At 36.4% G+C, this 21,690-nt stretch overlaps 1 protein-coding gene across 6 annotated transcripts in view; it reads right to left on the bottom strand.

Moving 5' to 3' along the window:
- U2SURP (U2 snRNP associated SURP domain containing) overlaps positions 1-21,690 on the bottom strand; it is a 47,705-nt gene that overhangs the window by 5,148 nt on the left and 20,867 nt on the right. For 5 of the 6 annotated variants that reach the window (XM_069792250.1, XM_069792253.1, XM_069792252.1 and 2 more), the window contains 12 exons: positions 19,074-19,178; positions 17,804-17,874; positions 17,557-17,716; positions 15,231-15,393; positions 14,650-14,729; positions 13,520-13,607; positions 12,144-12,266; positions 10,622-10,778; positions 10,148-10,243; positions 9,486-9,552; positions 8,325-8,487; positions 245-355 (listed from right to left, as the gene is read on the bottom strand). In XM_069792250.1, coding sequence (XP_069648351.1) covers positions 245-355; positions 8,325-8,487; positions 9,486-9,552; positions 10,148-10,243; positions 10,622-10,778; positions 12,144-12,266; positions 13,520-13,607; positions 14,650-14,729; positions 15,231-15,393; positions 17,557-17,716; positions 17,804-17,874; positions 19,074-19,178 — 1,384 coding nt within the window. The remainder of the gene's footprint in view (positions 1-244; positions 356-8,324; positions 8,488-9,485; positions 9,553-10,147; positions 10,244-10,621; positions 10,779-12,143; positions 12,267-13,519; positions 13,608-14,649; positions 14,730-15,230; positions 15,394-17,556; positions 17,717-17,803; positions 17,875-19,073; positions 19,179-21,690) is intronic. The other variant, XM_069792254.1, reaches the window with a different exon arrangement.

Here is a 21,690-nt window from a genome sequence, read left to right as displayed (position 1 = left end):
TTTAAGCTTTCAATACATTCTAATGACACCCATCTGTACACTGTGAAATGCTACATTATTTTTATTAAAAAGAGAGATTATATCTACTCTGCAGAAAGCACTTGGACTTAGACATGCAGTTTGACATTACAGTAGAATTTTAACGAGAACCATGTGTTGTTTAACTTAATGCCACCTTACATTGGATAAACTCAGTAAAAGCCTAATCACAGAATCAGAGCCAAACATAAAGAACATTTCTTACCCTCTGGAGCAGCTTGTCTCTATAGTGTTCAACCTGTTCCTGAAAACTCTGGCCTGGTTTCTTGGGTCTTTTCCCAGACTCTAACTCATCCTGAAACTTCATCACCTTAAGCTGTGAAAATAATACTGACCATTAGGTTATTGGGCTTATTATTATCCAGTTAGGCAGGTGGCTGAAAATGAAATTTCCATGATTTATAATCTGTGTTCTTCATTCTTTCTATACAAGTTTGTGCACAAAAAGATACTAACTTACTTTAAACTGGATCAAAGCAACAAAACCGCATACTCGTCTGCAGGCACCTGCAGTTGTTTACAGACATGTTAAGAACTAAAAATAAAGGGATTTTTTTTCTGTTATTCTACTAAATTCTGTTCCCATCATTAGAACACTGCACCCTTATATTTCTTAGATCATTATCTATCTGGTTTTTTTTCTTTCAAAATGAGGTAATTTACTGCAGGTGTCTTAACATTGTTTCAACTTCTCTTATCTACTCCAAGTTTTCCTTCAGAAACTGCATTATTTCCATTTAAGCCTAAATATTAAAATCAAATGACTGACATAATTAGGACATAAATTAGAAACAAATGCATCTCCTCTTTAGGGCTGTTTGCACAGAGTGGCTGATTTGAACCAAGTGATTTTTACTAACGTAGTACTCTTTCACGTGCTATCGAGCTTAGCAACAAAATTCAGTTCACTAGTGCTACTAAATGTAACACTAAATTTACTGTGATAATATCCCCAACTGAGTCACAAAGTTAAACAAATGTCAGAATTTTTCCATGTAGATTTTTTTTTTTCCCCTCGATACACTGAAACCTTCCTCCAAGTTGATTCACATCATAAAACTTCACTCACGTCTCTCATCATTTGTCAATTCTTTATTCTTACTGACATGGCCTTTTACAAACAAACCTTCAATTTTTCTGGATGAGGAGGTGTCTCTCTTTTGGGGGGGGGGGGGGGGGGGGGGCGGGGAGGAGGAGCAGCTTGGTAACAAGTCATGTTGTATTTGTCAGCCCTCTTCCAAATGTTTATGCTCTCACCCTCCTGTATTTCCTGTTTCAATACTGACCTGCACAGTCATATCTGTAAGAGTAGACTTTTCCAGTGCTTGAGGTTTTATTTTTAGGGAACACACAAAATATTTTTCTCTTTAGAAATATTTAACTTTGCCACACTGAAAACACACAAAGGAAAAGACTTTGCAACTGTGTCCATTTTGATTATCTGAAAGGATTCTTATTCTCCAGGTCCTCAATTCCCTAATATAAAGTAGGCACAAAATCAAACCCTAAAGGTTTTTTCTTCCCTCTCAAAAGCAGCAGGCCAGCCTGCATATGAAGATACCATGTATTCTAATCAGCCCTTCCAATTACTGACTGAGCAGAAAGGGAAGATACCACAAAACCAAACTAATCAGAAGAACAAATATGTTAAGAAACATAAAACCCAGGCAAGGATAGCACTACTTTGAACAGGATCCCCTTCCCCTTCAGTTAGAGCTTATGCCAACAACACATTTTTTCATTTTAGAAAAGGGCATTGCTATCTTGTACCATGGTAAATTTCTGACAAATATTCTGCCTACCTCCCTCATTTACAGAGTATGCTCTACCTACGGTTGAGTATTTTTCATTTTTTCTTACAATTCAGCCAATTAAATAGTCAGCAGCCAATGGAAAACTGACATCGTCATTTGTCACATACCACTCCACCTTCCATAAAGGCATTTTTTCTTCTCCCCTCCTTTGAATGCAGAAGTTTCAAAAGCAGGAATACCTCTTGGAACCAAATATTCAGTGTCACCCTATACCACCTGTTCTGGTAAGAAATGAAGATTGCCTTCTCTACCATCATGTAAACTCCAAGGCCATAAGCTGCTTCACACATTCAGTACTGAACCGAAGGAGTACAGAGGAGGCTTAGCTGATCCAGAAGGCCTCTTGGGCTGTCACAGTATGAACATGCCCATAAGAATTCTACTTTGTTTTCCCAACTAAATCACCCAGATAATTTAAAAAACAAAACAAAAAACCCAATCCTTAGAAGATTTTATTTCTTTACATTTTTAGCCAACAAAGCTGTGGCACTATCTGTTTAACCATACTTTGAAAGCAAGGAAGCGTAAGTCTATAGCCCAGAGTAACCTGAAATGAAGGAAAACTAGGAATCTGATCAACAGGCTTTACTTGATTTAATAAGCTTATCTAGATGCAAAGAAATGCTGAACTTCTAGCAGCCTGTTTTACATGCATGTCACACAACCCACTGCTGGCATGAAATTTAAAATGCCAAGAGGAACTATTCGCATGTAATCTTTCCAGTAACTGGGGGGGGGGAGGAAGGTGGTCATTAGCAGGTGCCTAGAGGAAGAGAGGAAAAATAGGAAAAGCCTATACAATAACCACTGACTCAACACCTCCCTAAACTCCAACTATGTTGAGAACATACAGTTTCCCGAGACAGTTGTGGTCTTTTACAGACCAATCATCAAAGGATCTCTCTTCCGCATACTTGCTCTATCTCCCTTTGAACCCATGTAAACTGACTCCTTTTAGAAAGATGTTGTGGATAGAGGAAAGCAGCTCTAGTACATCCCCTGGAAAAGGAGACTAAGTGTTACAAAATCCTGAGATAGCATCAACAGCTCACTACAGAAATACCATTCTCTTCCACCTTCCTTCTCCACTCTTGCACCCCAAGCAAAGGGTTCCTCCTGTACCCTGCCCTTGCAGGAGTTGCAGTGCTTGGCTGAGCCTTCCATAAGCCAGATCAATTCACTAATCCAGCAGAAGCCCCACACTTCAATTTTATTTTTTTTTTTTCCCCCTGCACTAGTAAGATGTATTGGCTTGGGAAGAACAAGCAAGTGCCAGAGCTCACAGGTAGGATCAGAATATTCCTTTTCAGCAGAGGTGAGCAGTTAGATCAGATCAGCTCATCCTACACCTTCACGTACAGCAGCTTTTGCTACTTGCTCTAAAACATCACCACCGTAACTATGTTTTAAAAGAGAAAGAATTACATAGGTCCCAAAGTCCAGAAAAGAATTCTCTAAAGAATTCCACCACTCAGAATTACTATATAAACTTAGACGTTTGGTTATCTCCCTTTGCCATTTCACTATTCATAGCATATTGGCCATAGTGAACACCCTTCTTATTGTTCTTTTCATGTAGAGTATATGAGGCTTATATTCCTATCATACAGTTCCAGAAACACCCCCAGGGAGAAAGAGATCCTTAAACCCTCAGCTTAAATCTGCTTAAGCATCTAATCAATGAATTTTGTAAGCATTCCACTTCATAAACCTGCATTTAGAAAGAACTAATATATTCTCATTGAATTGGTTATTCTTGAACTATTCTTGTCCAACAGACAAAAGCTATTAAGCCTGTTCATCCTTAGGAGTGGATACATTGACTTCATCTAGACTACCTCCGGAGTCAGTAATATGCATGGTAATAAGGAAGGGGAAAATTCTTCAAAAACCTGTGCCAAAACTTCATAATACTGTCTTAGACACAGCAGTCTCCCACAGCAGAGAGAGTTCAGAGGTTTTCAGAGACTGCAATGCAGAAGTGTCAAATCTCATTGGAGCTCCTGTAAGCAATCTCTACTAAATGCTCCAAAGCAGGGATCATTATTTCTCACTAACCATGAGGAGGTATCTCTCTTAAGTTCAAGATAAACAGCTACACAAGATGCCTCTTGTCTACTGGTTCTTATCTTGAAATTTTCCCCCTCTCTCCTCAAAATAATTTGAGGAGAGTTTAAAAGATTCAGCCTTTCCTAGAAGTTGAGGCCTTGATTATACACTAACCAGTAAGCTAGCAAGTTACAGAAAAAGGTAACATCTTGTTACCACAGTTTTGGGAAACCACAGACTGATGCAAACTGAAGCTGTGCCCATAGCTTTTTGCATTTTGACACAAACACGTGTGCTGTGGGTAGCCTCCCTCACTTAAAACGAATCTATTTTCAAGAACTGTTCGTGGTTTTCTAATCTTCTGCTGATACTGTTTGAGTCCATACACAGTGGTCTTCATGGGGAAAAAAAGGCTTTTTCACAAGAGGTTATTCCACAGGTACACTGCCTCAGAACTTAAGTGACCAGGTTCAAACACAACTTATTTGAGGTAAATTAGCTGCATACTACATACTAGGATTAACTAGGAAGTTAATCACCAGATGCTTGATGAAAGACAGGAACTTCTGCTTGATACATAACTGCACTCAAATCTAGACCGATTACAGACAGGATAGAAATCCGAGCAGACCAAAATGTTCTGTTTTAGACTTGCCCCAACAATGGCTGCAATCAGTCCTAGACTTTGCCAGAAGCAGAGCAAAATATTTCTTTGAAAGCTTGAGTTTTCCAGCAAGTCTATGAGCAGCGGAATTTCTGCAGCTACAATATCGTCAACAACAGATGACAGCAATACTGATGTACATGTGAAATACCTCTTCAGCCATAACAGACCTCTGGCATGCTCAACCACACTCACAGGATGCTATGTGTCTCGGAGATAAGCAATTCCTCATTTTTGTCTTTGTGAAAAGCAGAAATAGATTCCAAGATTTAAAATAGACCAGAACCTGCTGAATTAAGATAGTCATTATCTTCTAAGGAACAACTGCTACAAATAGCGAAACTATTGATCAAGCAAGAGCCAATTTGTCTCATCTGTTATTATTAAGCTGCAATGAGTAAGATATTTAATTGGATAGCTTTTTGCCATTTTGCAGTGGCCTCAAATGAACTAGGTGCAGAAAGCTCCACAGACTATAAAGACCAAAGGGTTATGTTGTTCTAGTGATGATTACAAGCCTCAGACAGCTCCTCTGGCTTGATTAACAAATACACAAAAGTAAGTATTCTGCATACTAAGCACCATAATCCAGAGAAAGAAATAATGGAAACTGTATGGAACTTCAGTTTCTTGACAAAGGTATGGAGGGCCTTGAAATCCAGAACAGGCCGTGGATACAATCTGCTCTTGTGAACTATGCTTAATCTATTCTTATCTTGTCGTCTAGTCATTCTCTGTTGAAGACTGAATACTACACTAAAGGAACTTTGATCTTGTCTGGTACAGCAATTCATATCAAGAAAGTAAGAAGAGTCACCTCCTTTCCTTTGTGACATGCAGGAAAAACCCCTTTGGCTCTTGGTAGAAAAATAAACTGTACCTCAAATACCATGACACTTTTTTTTTCAGGGCAGGGGGACAATCTGTTTACGCACTGGGCAAGGGAGTACTGACAGAGCACAGACATAGGACAGTATAACAGAATCCAACCCTGCAACTCCTGGAGCTTAGTGGTACATTGCAGAAAGGCTGAACAGGAAGACTGAAGACCATTCATCTTCTACCTCTGATTAAACAATCAAACACTACTTTGAGGTCTCAGGTGGCTAACACAAAGGTGAGTAAAAGGCAGCTACTAAAGAGGACAAATCTCCCCGTTTGACCCTTTTGGAAGCACCGATATATCTGGATTTGTGAAAACCCTGCCTCCTGCTGCAGATGAAACCTGCACTGTGCTTTTTTTGGGGTAGGATTATAAAATCTTGCGCAGCAAGATGGAGACAGAAGTAAAGTACCTTAGAGAATGGTCCAAGCAGGACAATGCTGCTTCATTTTGTCTGTGAATTTTTGTATGCTCTGAGGAAACAAGCTTAATGAACAATTTAAGCAACATAAAATTCCCATTTTTCTAACACTTCACAGAACTGAGGTCTCTTTACAGAGAGGAATACACCTTTCTTTTATATGTCCCTGGGGCAGGGAAAGAGAGACACACATGCACAGCACTGTAAAGACCATTCTGAAATTTGAGTTATAATGTAAAGCAAAGTGCCAATCTTTCCACACTTAAAAAAAAACAGCAAAGAAATAACTGTATTTCAGTGTTACAAAAAAGCCTCTGCTCTTGCTAAGTTCTGGAAAGAATCCACACTTCAGCAAGGTTAACAGGGGTGGCAAACAAAGGGTTAATAACTTGCCTTCTCTGATGGCACCAGTCTGATGGCTGTGGCCAAAGTTTGTTTCTTACTGCCCTTTCCCCTCCCAGCTGACAAGCTTAATTTACTAAGTGCCAAGAGAAAGAATTGTTTGTATTCATGAATTTAAAAAAAAAACACATGAAAAAAATGTGTTTCAGCTTCCCCGGTAGTCACTGTGTAAACTGCTAGAGAATCAGACTTTGTCATTTTTTTTTGCCAAAGATTGTACATGACATTTTTAACAGTGTATATTAGATGGCATAATTGTTAAAGCTGGTAATTGGTTTTTTCCTCACTTCCTCCTCTCAAATTTAATAATGGATGTGTTCTTTGGCAGGGACTGGGTACATACCCAAAGAAGAAACTTTGAGCATGAATGCTTTAAAGTAGTACAGGGAGTACCTTCCTGTCAATGACAAACTTGAAGAGAAATTTTAAAATTTAACTACTTCTACATAGTGTCTGAAGTGTTCTGAAAATGAAAAAAATGACAATCCTTTTCTGGCAGTTCCAAAAGTCTGAAACTGAGACAATAATTTACTTACCACAAAGAATAAAGATGGCAACATGCACTTGAAAACCTCAAATATTTACCACCTAAAACTGTTACAGATGGGATACACTGATAAAAGAAGTTGCAACACTTGTGCAGTGTAAAATTGCCAATGGTTAAAGTAAATCACTTCCTAATCTGCCTCCACAACTGCCAGGATAACATCTATAAAACAGATACTCAATCTGAAAGGAGACCTTTCCATAACCACTATAATCATTATTACAGCAAAATGAAAACTAGTTTCTCTTGTACTTTTGTTAGCCTAACATCATATATTTTCTACAGAACTACTGCCACCATGAGTCAAGTCAGACATAAATCCCATTTAGCTTTTCTCGAATTCAGAATTTACTCACTTCAAATGGCTATGTATCATGAACTTTCAAACTGCTACGCAAAGCAAGAGGTTTCTAAGTGCTTAGTTATACTCCATTAATTTTAATAATCTGAATTATTAAGCAGAAGCATATTTGGGAGAAACAACAGTTGTGACATTTTAAAATATTACTGCTTGTGCATCTTAGAGTATTATTGGGCTTTGCTAATGTCTGATTTTAGCTAACCAGTACATTATAGCATAAATAGGTAGGCAGCCACAATTCCACCTTCAAAATACTACCCAAATTATAATCTGTCACTTGGAGATGCTATAACAAGTAGTTTAGCAGCTTCTTATCACTTTAATGCACTGAACAGAAGTTACAAGAATTTCAGTATTCACTGTATCATGGGTTTTAATACTGAATACAAGCTGGAAAATTGCATGCAATTTTAAACCTGTTTTGCATGGCACTGTATGACAGAAAGGCTTCGCTGCTAGACAAAGCCCATGCTAAATTCAAGTTCTAGTTACCTTCCCAGTCAACCACAAGATCAGAAGCCAGCGTGAAGACATAAGAATCTGTGCTCATCAACCTTAACAGCTATACTAACACCTGTGCTTGAAGAAAGGATAAAAGAATGAGTGAGCCCTATAAAATGCATATATGTCTTCAATTAAAATGCAACTAAAGCAGTTGGTCCTGAAATGGGGCATCTACTTCTTTGTTTGATGGCTGACACAGTGAAAAGAGCAACTTTCAAATGCAATAAAATACAGACACTTCAAGGCGAGAGAGAGAGAGAGAACAAGAAAGGCATAGGACTAAGGCCACATCCAAAAGTCACTCCCATTTGCCAAGAGGAGGAAAGTGTAGAGGAACCCAAACAATCCAAGGCTACCAGTGTTACTGGAAAAGGACACTGAAAAAGAAGAGTAATTCTGAACATGCAATATCCCCTGACTCAATTTTTCATTTTTTCCTGCATTATTTTGAAAGCCAAAACAAAGCAAGGCTGTAAACAAACATACCTTTATAAAAATATACTGGATTAAAAAAAACACTATATACCAAGACTACAATTATTTCAGTAAAAAGAACTCCCTATTTTATGTAGAGAGCTCAGGGGTGGGGGGGGAGGATGGGAAAGGTACAGAAGGGTGGCACAAAACATCACATGCTGACCTCTATCTCTCGGAGTTTGGCACGCTTCTCTTCACTCATTTCTGAGTATTTCACTGATGACTTGGATTCAGGCATTTCTTCTTTAATAGGATTGGAATACATGTGTTGCTCTTCTGACTTCGAACTCTGAGTGTCTTCCTCATCTTCACTTTCTTCTTCTTGACTTTACAGAAAACATACAGAATTAACCGATATATATATATAAAAGACAATTATCTGTTACAAAATTTACCATCTCTCCTACTTAGTTTCTATGATTAGTTACTAGTTGTGAAATCTGTTAAGATTGTTATGTAAAAGTCTGCAGGTACAAAACAGTCTCCAGCTGTGAGATAGATATCTTAATATTTCCATTTAATTAAATAATTAGTTTTTTATTACTCAGATGATTTACACTTTTCATATAAACAGACTGCAGAAGAATTTGAAATTTACACTCACCAAATCCATATCTAACTCAGTTACAGAACAAGTTCACTACCTCAACAAAATCTCTTTAAGTGCTGTAATCTTGCTTTTCAGATACATTAAGTTTTATAAAAGAACAGAATTTACTGCACTTTTGCTTTTGGGAGACAAACCTGAGACATGGCAGATATTCAAAATTATATTCCCATACTGGCCACTAGAGCGCTGCAGGACTACATGCAATGCATTAAGATATTCAAGCACTACTAATAGATGCTCTCAATTGCCTAAACAACAAAGTAAAAGACTGCTCAAAAACAACAGATGGCATACAGCCTATTAGCATCCAAAGAAACATACACATCAGAACATTATTCACTGTGTGTGTTGTGAAAGCAAAAGGCAGAGGTTTAGGTAGATTCATACATACCTGACATCAAGATTTCCAAACTGTAAAATACTACTTTAGTTCTTACTATTTGACATTAAGTTACCAAATCTGCATAAATTTGAACATCATGGTTAACAACTCTACGAAAATGTGTAATTTATCATGTTAGAAAAAAATTATGGGGGCTGAAAGCATGCTGCACTAAAATCCTGATTTTTCTTCATTTTCTTATTTTCCTACTTCCTAACTTTCATTCTTATTCTGCTCTTATAATACATACATATCTTGTAGGAAGTGCCAAAACCACTCAACCTTAGAGGCAGAAAATGAGTATGTTTTCATCAGAATGAAAAAGTATTTACTTTTGAATTTCTTCCTCCTCAGATTCTTCATGTTGGTCAAAAAGCTCCCACTTAGAAGTAGTAACAGCTAGAAGAAACAGTAAGATAATTTTAACAACAGAAAAAGCTATCACTTAATCTGAAAATTAGTATTTGTAGATATAATAAAAAATTACAATGTGATAAAGTTTATCAGCATCTAGCACTTAATACAGACTTTCTATTTCACAGAAATACATAAAACTGCACGTTATCAGAATATTTACTATTTACGAAGTTATTCACTTATATTGCATATCATGTTTCAGTAAATCCTTCAAAAGCAGCCAAGTATTTGTCAGTTTGTAAAATTTTATCTTCCGAACAAACATTTAGAAAGACTGCCAGTCACATACCCAGATTTTTTTTTCCAATATTTATTCTTAATGAAGTGGATATTCTTTTTAAAGGTTGGTAGGTTATTGAAGTAGAGTAACAAAAACAGAATACACTACTTTCTTCACTGAAGTTATAACCAAAAAAGAAGTTACAATTGAAAATCCTACTGGATTACTACAATAGTCATATTAGAACTTTTAAACAGATCGGTTGAAAATAACCATGAAATAATAGGTAAGTGACATTAAGCTTCCCGTTTACTTATGGAAGTATTTTAGTTTACTATATATACTTTGAAAACTAACCTTGAGCTTCCAGTTCCGATTCATCCACTGCTTCCCACTTCGAAGGGGCAACTTTAAATATAGGCTCATTCTTTTTTGAGTCTTCAGCCGTATCCACTGTTGGAGAAAGAGACACAGAAAAAAAATAATTTCCAAAGCTCTTCAAAAGTTCAAACAGAAAAATCCTTATATAACAATAAATTTAAATACTGCAGTGTATTATACCATTTTATTATTTGCAGAGAAAAGAAATTAGGATTTGGAACCTGATGTGCATAACATCAGAAGATGCCTACTGTGTCTCTGAAGCAATTACAATCTAAAAGCAGTTTTAAAACTAATTCTTCCTAGAACAAAGTGAAATTAATCAATTCAACATTTTATGAAGCTACATGCCATGTTCATTCTCAGCTGTACTTGTAAAAACTACTCAGGAAAAAGAGATCATCAAAAATTAAAGAATCAAATTGAAAGTAAGGCTGAAACATTTCATACAAGGAACTCCATCAAGATCGTCATCCAATGATTTAATTGGGACTCCATCCAGATCATCAATAGGAGCAGCATCAATAGGAATTCCATCCACATCTTCTAGTGGAGCACCATCAAGCTCTTCCTCAATGGGAGCACCATCAAGATCATCTGGTACTTCCTGAAAGCAAATAATTTCAGGAACAAATCTACATTGCTTTTCTTTACTTCTCCAATTATTGATTAATTTCTTTTTAAAGAAGTAGCTTTAAAAAATACCTAAAACCCAAAAAACTCAACTTAAGTAATTTTTGCTACCAAGTACAGTTGTTTATTGCAGAGGAAAAATATGACAATATCCTCCTATAAAAAACCATAAGCAAGAACTTGGAATTTGTCCACAATGTACTGGAAGCTTTGCAATACCTATATGCAAAAGAAGAGATATTAAGCTGAGGCTTAGCTTGAAATGAGCAAATTACAGTCAGATAAATTATTCTTAGTATATATGAAAGATTCCCTGGGAACCAGTACTCTGAACTGACAGAAGTCAACTATTTAGCAGGAATGCAAACTTAAGGAACACGCATAAATGATAGACACATCTACATATTCTGTTCAGTACAGGCACTATTAGGTGCACGTTCACCCTGCTCTACTGCTAAGTGAAATAAGCTAATCTTCCAATTATACTGTAGGTCTCCCTCCTGCTTTTCTGAAAGGCACATTTCCACAGAGTTACAAAATGAACTTACTCTAAACATACATCTATTTATTAGCATCCACTGTCTTGGTTCTCTTAAATAATATTTATACATAACTGTAAACACATCAGTACACATTCACTCAGGGCTAATGGTATTCTAGAAATTTTAAGCCTAGAACATCAAAATATTGAATAGTAATTTATATGTCACTGCTAGAACTAAAACTCGCTACATATCCTGTTAAAAATAACCTCTACCAAAAAAAAAAAAAAGGGATAGATGCTGTAGCTTAAAACTAGAAAGTTAGCAACTTACTTCTCCAATATAACACAGCAAAGATCAAAGTAGAATATCACCAGTGTAAATGATTATCACAACCTTCCTCTCAGATTAAAAAAGCTCAGATGGTTCTGTTACATCCAAGTGTGACACTCACACAAAAAGAAAGTGGATGATCGAGGTAGCCAGATGCCTAGCTATTTAGAACTCTCAGAAATTAAAACTAATGCCTGAAATTCTAACTCAAAATTCAGATAGATACTACAGAGTATTTCCAATACCAAGGAAATACCTGTCATTCTGCACTAGTCTTTACTCTGAAATAGTTTCACAATACAACTCCACCACAGCACCTAATCTACAAGCAACAAATGCATAAACAGATTAAACAGTATTTGCATCTGAAAACATCTGTTACACCTGTATTTAAGAGTAAGGATTAAGAAGAAAAAAAGTTTATTCACCGTAACAGATATATCAAAATAATCCTTGCCAGTCCTATTTTATATTTACACATTTTTCCTTACCATCTGCTAACATCACTACCAAAGGTCACTCACCTCTGTTTCTTTATCTTCCATGATATTTACAAGCCCCAAGAAAATATTCTGTAGTTTGATCAGAAACGGTTCTGGATAGATCGCCCAGTCTTCCCATGCTCGGAAGCATGTCATTACCCGTTGCTAGAAGCAATAGGAAAAAAAGCACTGTTAAATTTGTATTAAGAAATTTTAAGTGATATACACCACAGAGAACTAACTACTGCTATAGACAGCTACTCCTAAGTGGTTCCATACTGGAATATATTACAATGATACTATGCTGGGCAAGACTAGTAATTTTACAAAAATATGTATATAGGAACTACTCTCTTAAAAATCTCACTTGGGTTTTATTTTTCCTTTAAATTCCTGTTACATTATCTGTTTCAGCTGTTCACAGTTCCTAACCCAATAGTACATTTCATTCTGCCCAGATGTTCAAAGCAGGTGCCTCTACTAAGTGTAACAGAAAATATCCTTCCCTTTGTAAAATAAAATTAGCTAAAATGAACACTAGTTTATGCATATTATTGAAGTGAAATTATGTTCCTACTTTTGTTTTTTTATAGAAGTGAAGTATATTTGAAATGATGGGCTTCAGCTCAAGCTTGACACATTAAATGTAGCTGGAGATGTAGATACAAAAATAAAAATCTACTACCTGTCTTTACCATATAATTTAATGAACAGTTTTAAAATAGCAGATAACTAAAATTGATTCTCAATCTAGAGTACTCAGGACCAGAGAAGGTAGGATAACCAGCATAAAGACCTTAATACAGAAAAACTAACTACACTGCAAGATTTGTATTTAAAGGTTCCGATTTAAAAAAAAAAACAAAACAAAACAAAACAAACTGTAGAGGCATCTTTAAAACAGGATAAGGAAAAGCTAGGCTGAGCATAAGAATAGTGAGAAGCAGAGCACTTGATGTCAGAAATCACTCTCAACTACCCATGGTCAGACTGCTTATCAGACCTCAAAAAATAAAGCCTAACTATCAGAAAAATGTTAAAAAGTAACTTCATGCTGTTATGTCCAGCAGTTTCTTTCCACACTGAGCAGCCCAAATTTGTTTTTGAAACTGAAATATAGGTGGTCCAAAAATAATCAGAAAGCTAGAAGGCTTTGTTTGCAATTCAAGTACTAGACAGATATCCTCTCAACTCTACAACTATACGTCTACTGGTACAATTGAGCTGTTAGATGCTAATTTTCTTCCTGAATTTCAAGGCTATCTCTGCAAGAGAGAAAACCTAACTTTTATTTTAAAAAAAAAAAGCTTAATTAGGAAGGTTGAGGTCTAAGCCACCTATCACAGTATGCAATCTCTTGTGCAGGAACATCTATTTATTTGACTTCTATGTCACGTAAATAACAACAAAATACATACCTTGAAATTTTCAGACTGTAAATGGCCTTGTATTGTACGGTAAGTAGCATTGAGATCAGAGAATATCTGACATAATTTTGTTTCAAAACTAGAATTAAACATATACATTTCTTTAGTTAAACTTTGTAATATATGTTTTCTGGACATACATAATTCACGAAAATACCTGGGACACAGGACTCAAAAGCACAAGGTTCTGATCCCTACAGTAGCCATGAACTGAACTATAAAGCAAATATGATTACTATATATTAAATCACCTTGGACAACAACAGAACTGTGAAGGGAGATCTTCACATCTGCTGCAGTCTCTTTATACAGCCTGGAAAGATTGGAGGAGGATAAAAGGAGTTTTACAACCTTATATACAATGAAAGAATAGTCTCAAAATTAAATTTGCATTTTTAGAAAATTCTTAGTTATGTTTCTATTTTAATTTACTTGATGATGCCCTCAGTGAAAGCACAGTGAGTAATGGCTGCCTAGCTTCCCTTGAGCTTCTCTCAACTGGCACAACAAAGACACACTGCAACAAGAAACATCATTTGCAATCACTGGAGTTTTGTAACGTGCTGAATATTCCCCATCATGCTACCATAATATTAAAGAGACTCCAGGAAGGAGACACAATCCAATATCTAAATAGGTCAAAGGTACTCTCCCTTGGACATTTTTCCTAAATTCTGCTCAGCACCTTAGAAAAAGTACATAATCCCCTTGTAAGTTCTCCAAAGTTCATGGAGCATTAAAAACACCTTTTAATAAAAAAAAAAAAATTCTACTTCAAAAATTGACTTCTTTGCATGGATTATTTGCTATAGCGCATCTTGAATCTACAGGCTTTCTTTCCGTCAAGAGGCATGTGAGTTATTGTCACCTCTATGAGGTTCCATGCAAGTGGTCCCTTGCATAGGGCATATACACTACTTTTTGCATTACAAAGCAATCCTATGCGCTAACATGCTGCATCTTATACATTTTCATGCAAAGAAATATAAATATCAGTGTTGTAACAGTATCCTCATAGCAAAGCGTGAATTTCTCTACAACCATGTAAACCAGAGATGTACAAAACTGAACATAAGGATATTCTTTTTTAAATCATCAATCACCTAAAATATTATACTTACAATTTTCTATAGTAGGAAGCATTGGCAACTTTAGCTGAAGAGTTGTATAACACATCTGACACTAGATATAATCTTGCAATCTACAATAAAGAATGTTCAAATTAAAATAATTCTAGAGTTTAAATTACCCTGAAAATATATGCCTTTTTCCAGAAAGAATACAAGATAGTTTAAACTATCTAGAAGTATCAAACTAGAACTAACTGTAACACAGCCCCACATGCTAAGCAGCAATTAGCTCCCTATTACACTACAGGGTAATAGCGACTGTAATGTGATATTACATAGTATTACAAAGGACAGATCATGGCACTCCAATTTTTATTTCCTTGTTTGAACAGACTATTCTGTTGTTTTCAACTTCACAGTAAGGCAGAACATTATTTACAAGCAGGTTCAGAAAAAATAGAAATATATAACAAAATACCACAGGAAAAAAGCATACTTAAATTCAAGCCCACGTTTTAATAGAAAACCCTCAATGCTATATGAAACTTATGAAATAATGCTTGTAAATTATATGCACATGCTGTTAAGCGAGTTCTTCCACCAAAATACAAGATTATAAAAAATCTCCACACCTTCTTAGGAAGAGGAGTCTTCAGAATGGACAGTGATTCTGTAATGCAGTCTACAATTTCTTCAGCAGCTTCTGCATTATTTAGGCAGAAAACCATTGCATCACCAATATCATTCTTCCGAGGTGTTAATCCACGCAGAATTTCCTCTAATTTGTCCCTCTGTCTGAAATATCACAAATTTTAATACTTTCAATATAAATTAAAAGTACTTTGGGGAATTTCCATTTAATTATGATTTTGATTTTTCCATCTTTAGGACAAAAGCAATTTTAAATATTTTTATATTCTGTTGCCTGAGTTTTTTCAGTGACTCATGAACATTTGTATCCACATTACATATATAAACAAAGTGCAAAAAATCCCCACTCAAGTCCTGAGTACATACAGAAATCAAGGAAAAATAACTGAGAAACACCTAATGCAGCAGATCAGTATCTCTAATAAAGTCCTTATCTTTTTGGATTTAGTTTATGCCTAAATGAAAATGGATAAACCTGAAGCGTGCAAGTAATTGCTGCAGAATAAGAAACATTAGATTCAGAAAGCTAGTAAGAAGCAACTATTTCAGGATTTCCCTGACCTCTGTATATAAAGAGCACTCAATATCTTTCTGAGCCTTTTAGATAGAAGATAAGAAATAAATCACATATTAAACCCTCCAGACCCATGACTGGTATCATAACTGTGATGAAAAAAATAAAACAAGAAAAAATCCACATGCTAAGAACACAGTTGGAACAATAGCAAAATTAAGAAAATAACGTATATATTTCCACTACCATAGCCATCCCCACCACACTTACAAGCCAGAGCAAAGAACGCTGATGATGTGTCTCTTACTGCTTATTAACCACTGTTCCCAATTTTACTTTCTGATGAACAGCATCAGTAAGTTCAAGATTATAACAAATCTTTAGTTCCTGAGATCATTAACAATGTTGAGAAAAGTGCTACATACCCCTACCAACAGAAAGGAACAGAAAACGGGGAAAAACTCCCATCTTCCCAATCCCCTTCAAATAAAGGGTTAATAACCATTGGATTGAAAGGACTGACTGTTCCAACGAGGACAAATCTAACCAAATCCAGAACATATTTAGCAACAAGTATCAAAGAAGACTAACTGAAAAGCACTGAGGTTAGGAGAGTTTCTAAGTAATATTATCATAGAATCATTTAGGTTGGAAAAGACCTTGAAGATCGAGACCAGCCATCAACCCAACACCACCATGCCCACTGAACCTGAAGTGCTTTGTCTACGCGCTTTTTTAACGCCTCCAGGGATGGTGACACCACCACTTCCCTGGGCAGCCTGTTCCAATGCCTGACAACCCCTTCAGCAAAGAAATTTTTCCTAATATCCAACCCAAACCTCCCCTGCCACAACTTGAGGCCATTTCCTCTTGTCCTATCACTGGTTTCTTGACAGAAGAGACCAGCACCCACTTCACCACAACCCCCTTTCAGGTAGTTGTAGAGAGCGATAAGGTCTCCCCTCTCTTCCTCTTCTCCAGACTAAACAACCCCACTTCCCTCAGCCGCTCCTCATAAGACTTGTGCTCCAGGCCCCTCACCAACTTGGTTGCCCTTCTCTGGACATGCTCCAGCACCTCCATGTCTTTCCTGTAGTGAGGGGCCCAAAACTGAACACAGTACTCAAGACACAGCTTCACCAGTGCCGAGTACAGGGGGACGATCACCGCCCTGCTCCTGCTGGCCACACTATTTCTGATACAGGCCAGGATGCCGTTGGCCTTCTTGGCCACCTGGGCACACTGCTGGCTCATATTCAGCCGGCTGTCAACCAGCACCCCCAGGTCTTTCTCTGCTGGGCAGCTTTCCAGCCACTCTTCCCCAAGCCTGTAGCGCTGCATGGGGTTGCTGTGACCCAAGTGCAGGACCCAGTACTTGGCCTTCTTGAACCTCATACGATTGGCCTCGGCCCATCGATCCAGCCTGTCCAGATCCCTCTGTAGAGCCTCCCTACCCTCGAGCAGATCGACCCTCCCTCCCAACTTGGTGTCATCTGCAAACTTACTGAGGGTGCACTTGATCCCCTCATCCAGATCATTGATAAAGATATTAAACAGAACTGGCCCCAAAACTGAGCCCTGGGGACCACCACTTGTGACCAGCTGCCAACTGGATTTAACTCTCTTCACCACAACTCTCTGGGCTCGGCCATCCAGCCATGTTTTTACCCAGCAAATAGTGACGAGCATGGTAATGTTTTAGAGATGAAGTGTTATAACTACAAAAACACAACAGGAAAAAAACAGGCACATTAGCAGTTAAAACAGCATTATAAATTGATGGAAGTTCATACTCTTCTTTAAGTGCACCCTTCTTGTTCGGTTCCTCCACAAACGCTTCCGTTTCTTGCTCTTCTGACATCCCATGCAAGTATGGATTCAATGGTGGTGGCCTCCAAAATGATCCATTTTTGAACATACGGAAATCTTCTGTCCTCCACTTGGTTGGAGCATCTCCCTACAAAAAAACAAAAGTATTTTTAGTTTGGTGTTATTTTATTTCATTATGCTTGAAGTTACAAATTGTCACTAAAATTCTACTTGCCTGAAGAATTGAATAAAGCTTCCATCTATAATACACATGGGCTGGAGTCTGGTTTTCAAATAAAAACCTAAACCAAAGAGCAATGAAAAGACACAAAACTTATTACAAATTATTCAAGTGAAGCAAATTCAAAGGAAGTATTAAAAAAACCCAAAATATAACCAAACCCTATTCAGAATCCCACCTCAGCTACCAAGTGAACTCAAGATAACTAAAATCATGTACAACTACAATACAGCTGTGCAGAACAAGTGCAACTGCTCCACACACATACATATGCAATCTGCAAAGCAGAGTGCAGCATTCCACAAAGGCACAGCATTTCTCAGAAGTTAAAAGCAGAACAAACAGGGTCAGAAAGAACAACCGTGCAGCCTCATAGTAAAGCAGAAGAATCATCAATGCAAAGAGTCACTATGGGAGCAACCGCAACCTCAGCAGGAGTGCTGCAGGAACTTGTAGTTATACAGTTAGGTTGCTCAGATCGAATACTGAAGAACTTGAAGTTTTCCACCAGTAAACTGTGTGTCAGAACACTCTGACAAGATCAAGGGGGGAGGGGGGGGTGGAATTCTCAATTTGTATATAAAAATCATCATGAAGCACTTCAACCTTACTGCAAACAAAACATTTTTAAAAGGTCATTCAGTATTTCCCTGAAAAAGTTTTTCAGTGACTGCATTTCACAAGAAATTCGTAAATTCATCCTTTTTTTTCCATTAATGACAAGAGCTGAAAATTCTGACAACTTCACTATATAAGCTAAAGTTTAATCCTATTTGCATTGACATCAAAGAAAAATGACTCCCAGCTCTTGCTAAAGGCTAGAAACTAGGCTCCAGGAAGACTGGACTTTACATTGAGTTAGTCTGTTTTGGGTGGGCGGGGGGGATTTTTTTTCTTTTTTTTTTTTAAATGCATGCTACTGCCTCCACTGATGATTTTGAATCCCTCAGAAAAGCAGGTGCTAAATGTAATTTTATTTATTTTATATATATTTTTTTTTTATATAGGTACAAATGTATTTTATAGTGTGTGTATATAGTACTTTAATTATTTATTTATACGTACACAGTAGTAACAACTGGAATAAAAGTGCATTCCTCAAAAAGATAGCATAAGCATTTGTACAATTTGTAAAATTTAAATCTGCACATGAAGATAAACATAATAAAAACAACTCTTAGCAGTATTTCAGAAATGTAGAATATTAGCAACAGTGAAAACAGTCAGCGCTATTGCAAATTGAAGCAATATAATAAGCACCTGAACATTGGATTGTTGATTTCTCGGTTCATAATCATGGCTTCAAACATAGGCCCTTCCCGTACCACAAACTCTATCATTCGATGTATCAAAGCGAGCAAATTCCTACAACAACAACACAGTTAAAGAAAAATTGATTCAGACCTAACACTATATAAAACTACACTCCACCTAAGATACTATAACTGTGCAGGAGATTATTTTGCTGTATCGTTAAGAAAACTGTATAAAAGATAAGGTAACATAGAACATATTATAGCCTTGCATCATAGACATGGGCATTCTAAAATAAAAACATGCCTAGGAGTGGTGGAGTAAGAATTTAAGAGGAGACCTCTTTCCTGAATTTCCACAGCTTAGCCTACAACCATCTTTTACTTAGCAGAAGCTTAATAGTCCTTATGCATAAAAATGGGCAACTGAACACCAAAGTACAATTAACTATCAAAAACTAAGCCCTCATCTAAATTGTCTAGAACTAAGACCAAAGTGTTAGCTAAAGTTCTACAGAGGAACAAGTGGCTGAATATTATGCTCAAAATTAAACACACATGCTTTTGAATATTCAACAGAAACTGCATTCAGCTTTCAAACTACTCAAGTATGAAAGGAAAAGCAAATAGCCTTCTTGATGCCAAACAGGGCAATGGTTTTATTAAATTTAGATAATCTCTTTTTGGTCAAGACTCAGCTATTGGCATAGAACAAAACTGTCCACCATTTCACGTCATACCATCCAATGTTTCCTCCCTCATACACTCAAGTGAACCAAATCACAAATTAAAAAAAAAAAAAAAAAATCTGTATTCATTTCATTCAGCACTACATCCTGAGACAGGCAAGAAGCAGATGTGAAGTGCACATTTTTCAAGCCACATCTGAAAATACAGAGCCACTTATTAGCATGCTAACAGGAGACAGTCATATGAACTTTATGTACAAATAGTGATTTGTCAGTTTCCAGCCGTTCGGGGGTTTTTGGAAACAGGATCCCAAATTTTCAAATATAGTTTACCTACATATATCAAAAGCTTCACAGCACGTGTCCTTTGAACGTGATGCAAACAAAAAAAATATACAGATTTTTACATTTTTAAATTTATTTTCTTAGATGTAACAAATGGATACTGGTTCTTTACATATATCTCATTAGATTTCCTTTTAGCAATTTTTTTATTAAAATTCAAAAATTGTTACATTGAAAAGCTGCAGAATTTTCTATTACTTCCTAGTAATGAGGTGATTATTTTCTACCATGAGTATTCGAAGTTCTGCCACAGATATAATGCACTAGATCAAAAAAAATTTTCAACTTAAAAACATAGTAACAAAAACCCTGCCCCTGCCATCTGCAAACTTAGCAAACGTTCTGTTTTATACCAGCTAGCATTAAATCTACATTTGCCTCAAATTTTACACAAAAACCGAACAGCTACCTACAATTCAGTTTTCCTGTTTGCTCTTTATTATCCCTGAAAAATTGTAAAGAGGACATAGTCTCAATAATTCTGTAGCCATTTTATTTAAAGCAGTGTTCTGAAAGTCTGAATAACAAGACTGTTCTTGCTATACGAACTGTATTTGAAAACACCAGTAAGAAAAAGCCTCTGAGCTTGAAATTCATTTACTCTAAGGCAAGTTCAACGTGATCATTTCTGGCTTCCTGCAGAACCATGCCATTGGTTTTCATCTAATTTTTCTTTCATTGAGTACAATAAAGTTGCCTAAGAGCAGCTTATGCTTGAACAACAACAACTGCTTTGGAAAGACCTCAGATGTATGAAAAAAAGATTCAGTACATCCCATATCTGAAAGAGGGTGTTAAATATATTTTGGTATATAAGAAATGACTACTTGAAAGTGAATTTCTCAGAAAACACTTGATACTCAAGCTTTACCTCTTAGTATTTACTAAACAGAAAGAGACATTAAAAACCTGTATTGAAAATTTTCAAACAAAGGAGAATAATTACACATATTATCTCACTGCAGTCAGCTGAAATTTTTGCATGATGTGATGCACTGTGTAATAGTCTCTTAGCAGTCGCCATTAGCATCTTGGAAAGTCATCAAGAAAAAAAAATTAAAAGTATTTTCAAATACAATTCAATTAACATGAGCCTTTCTTCTCATACAAGCTTTCAAAATGCTACAGTAAATAAAATGGATTCCTCTGAAAGCCAATTACTCTGTAAGCACTGTAGAGTTTTATAAGTACTTGTTCTACTGAGTATGTTCTCAAATCAAGACTCCTCCTCGTCACCCTAATTATTCACCTCTCTACCCAACAAAAATTGTACTGTCCTAAAATTCATCAAAAATACTAGTTCATTTGAGCATCTATTGACAAATATGTTAATGTACTACTGGAACTAGCTTCACAAATCTTTCTTCCCCCCCCACACACACGAAAAAAAGAAAAAAGGGACTTTGTGACAATTAAAACAGTGTAGTAAAAAAGATGATAGTTTTAAGTGCATTATTTTAAAATGTCATTTAGCTTAAGTTGGGCAACAAAAAAAAGTTTTTCAGTTATAATAAAACCACATTTATTGGAGCCGATCGTACCAATGTCTGGTCAAAAACTGTATACTTTCCCAATCCATCCCATGATGTT

The sequence above is a fragment of the Haliaeetus albicilla genome, chromosome 9, assembly GCF_947461875.1.
Source record: "Haliaeetus albicilla chromosome 9, bHalAlb1.1, whole genome shotgun sequence".
NCBI lineage: Eukaryota > Metazoa > Chordata > Aves > Accipitriformes > Accipitridae > Haliaeetus > Haliaeetus albicilla.
The sequence above is the reverse complement of the archived record's forward strand: the minus strand, read 5'-3'. Positions and strand labels throughout refer to the sequence as shown.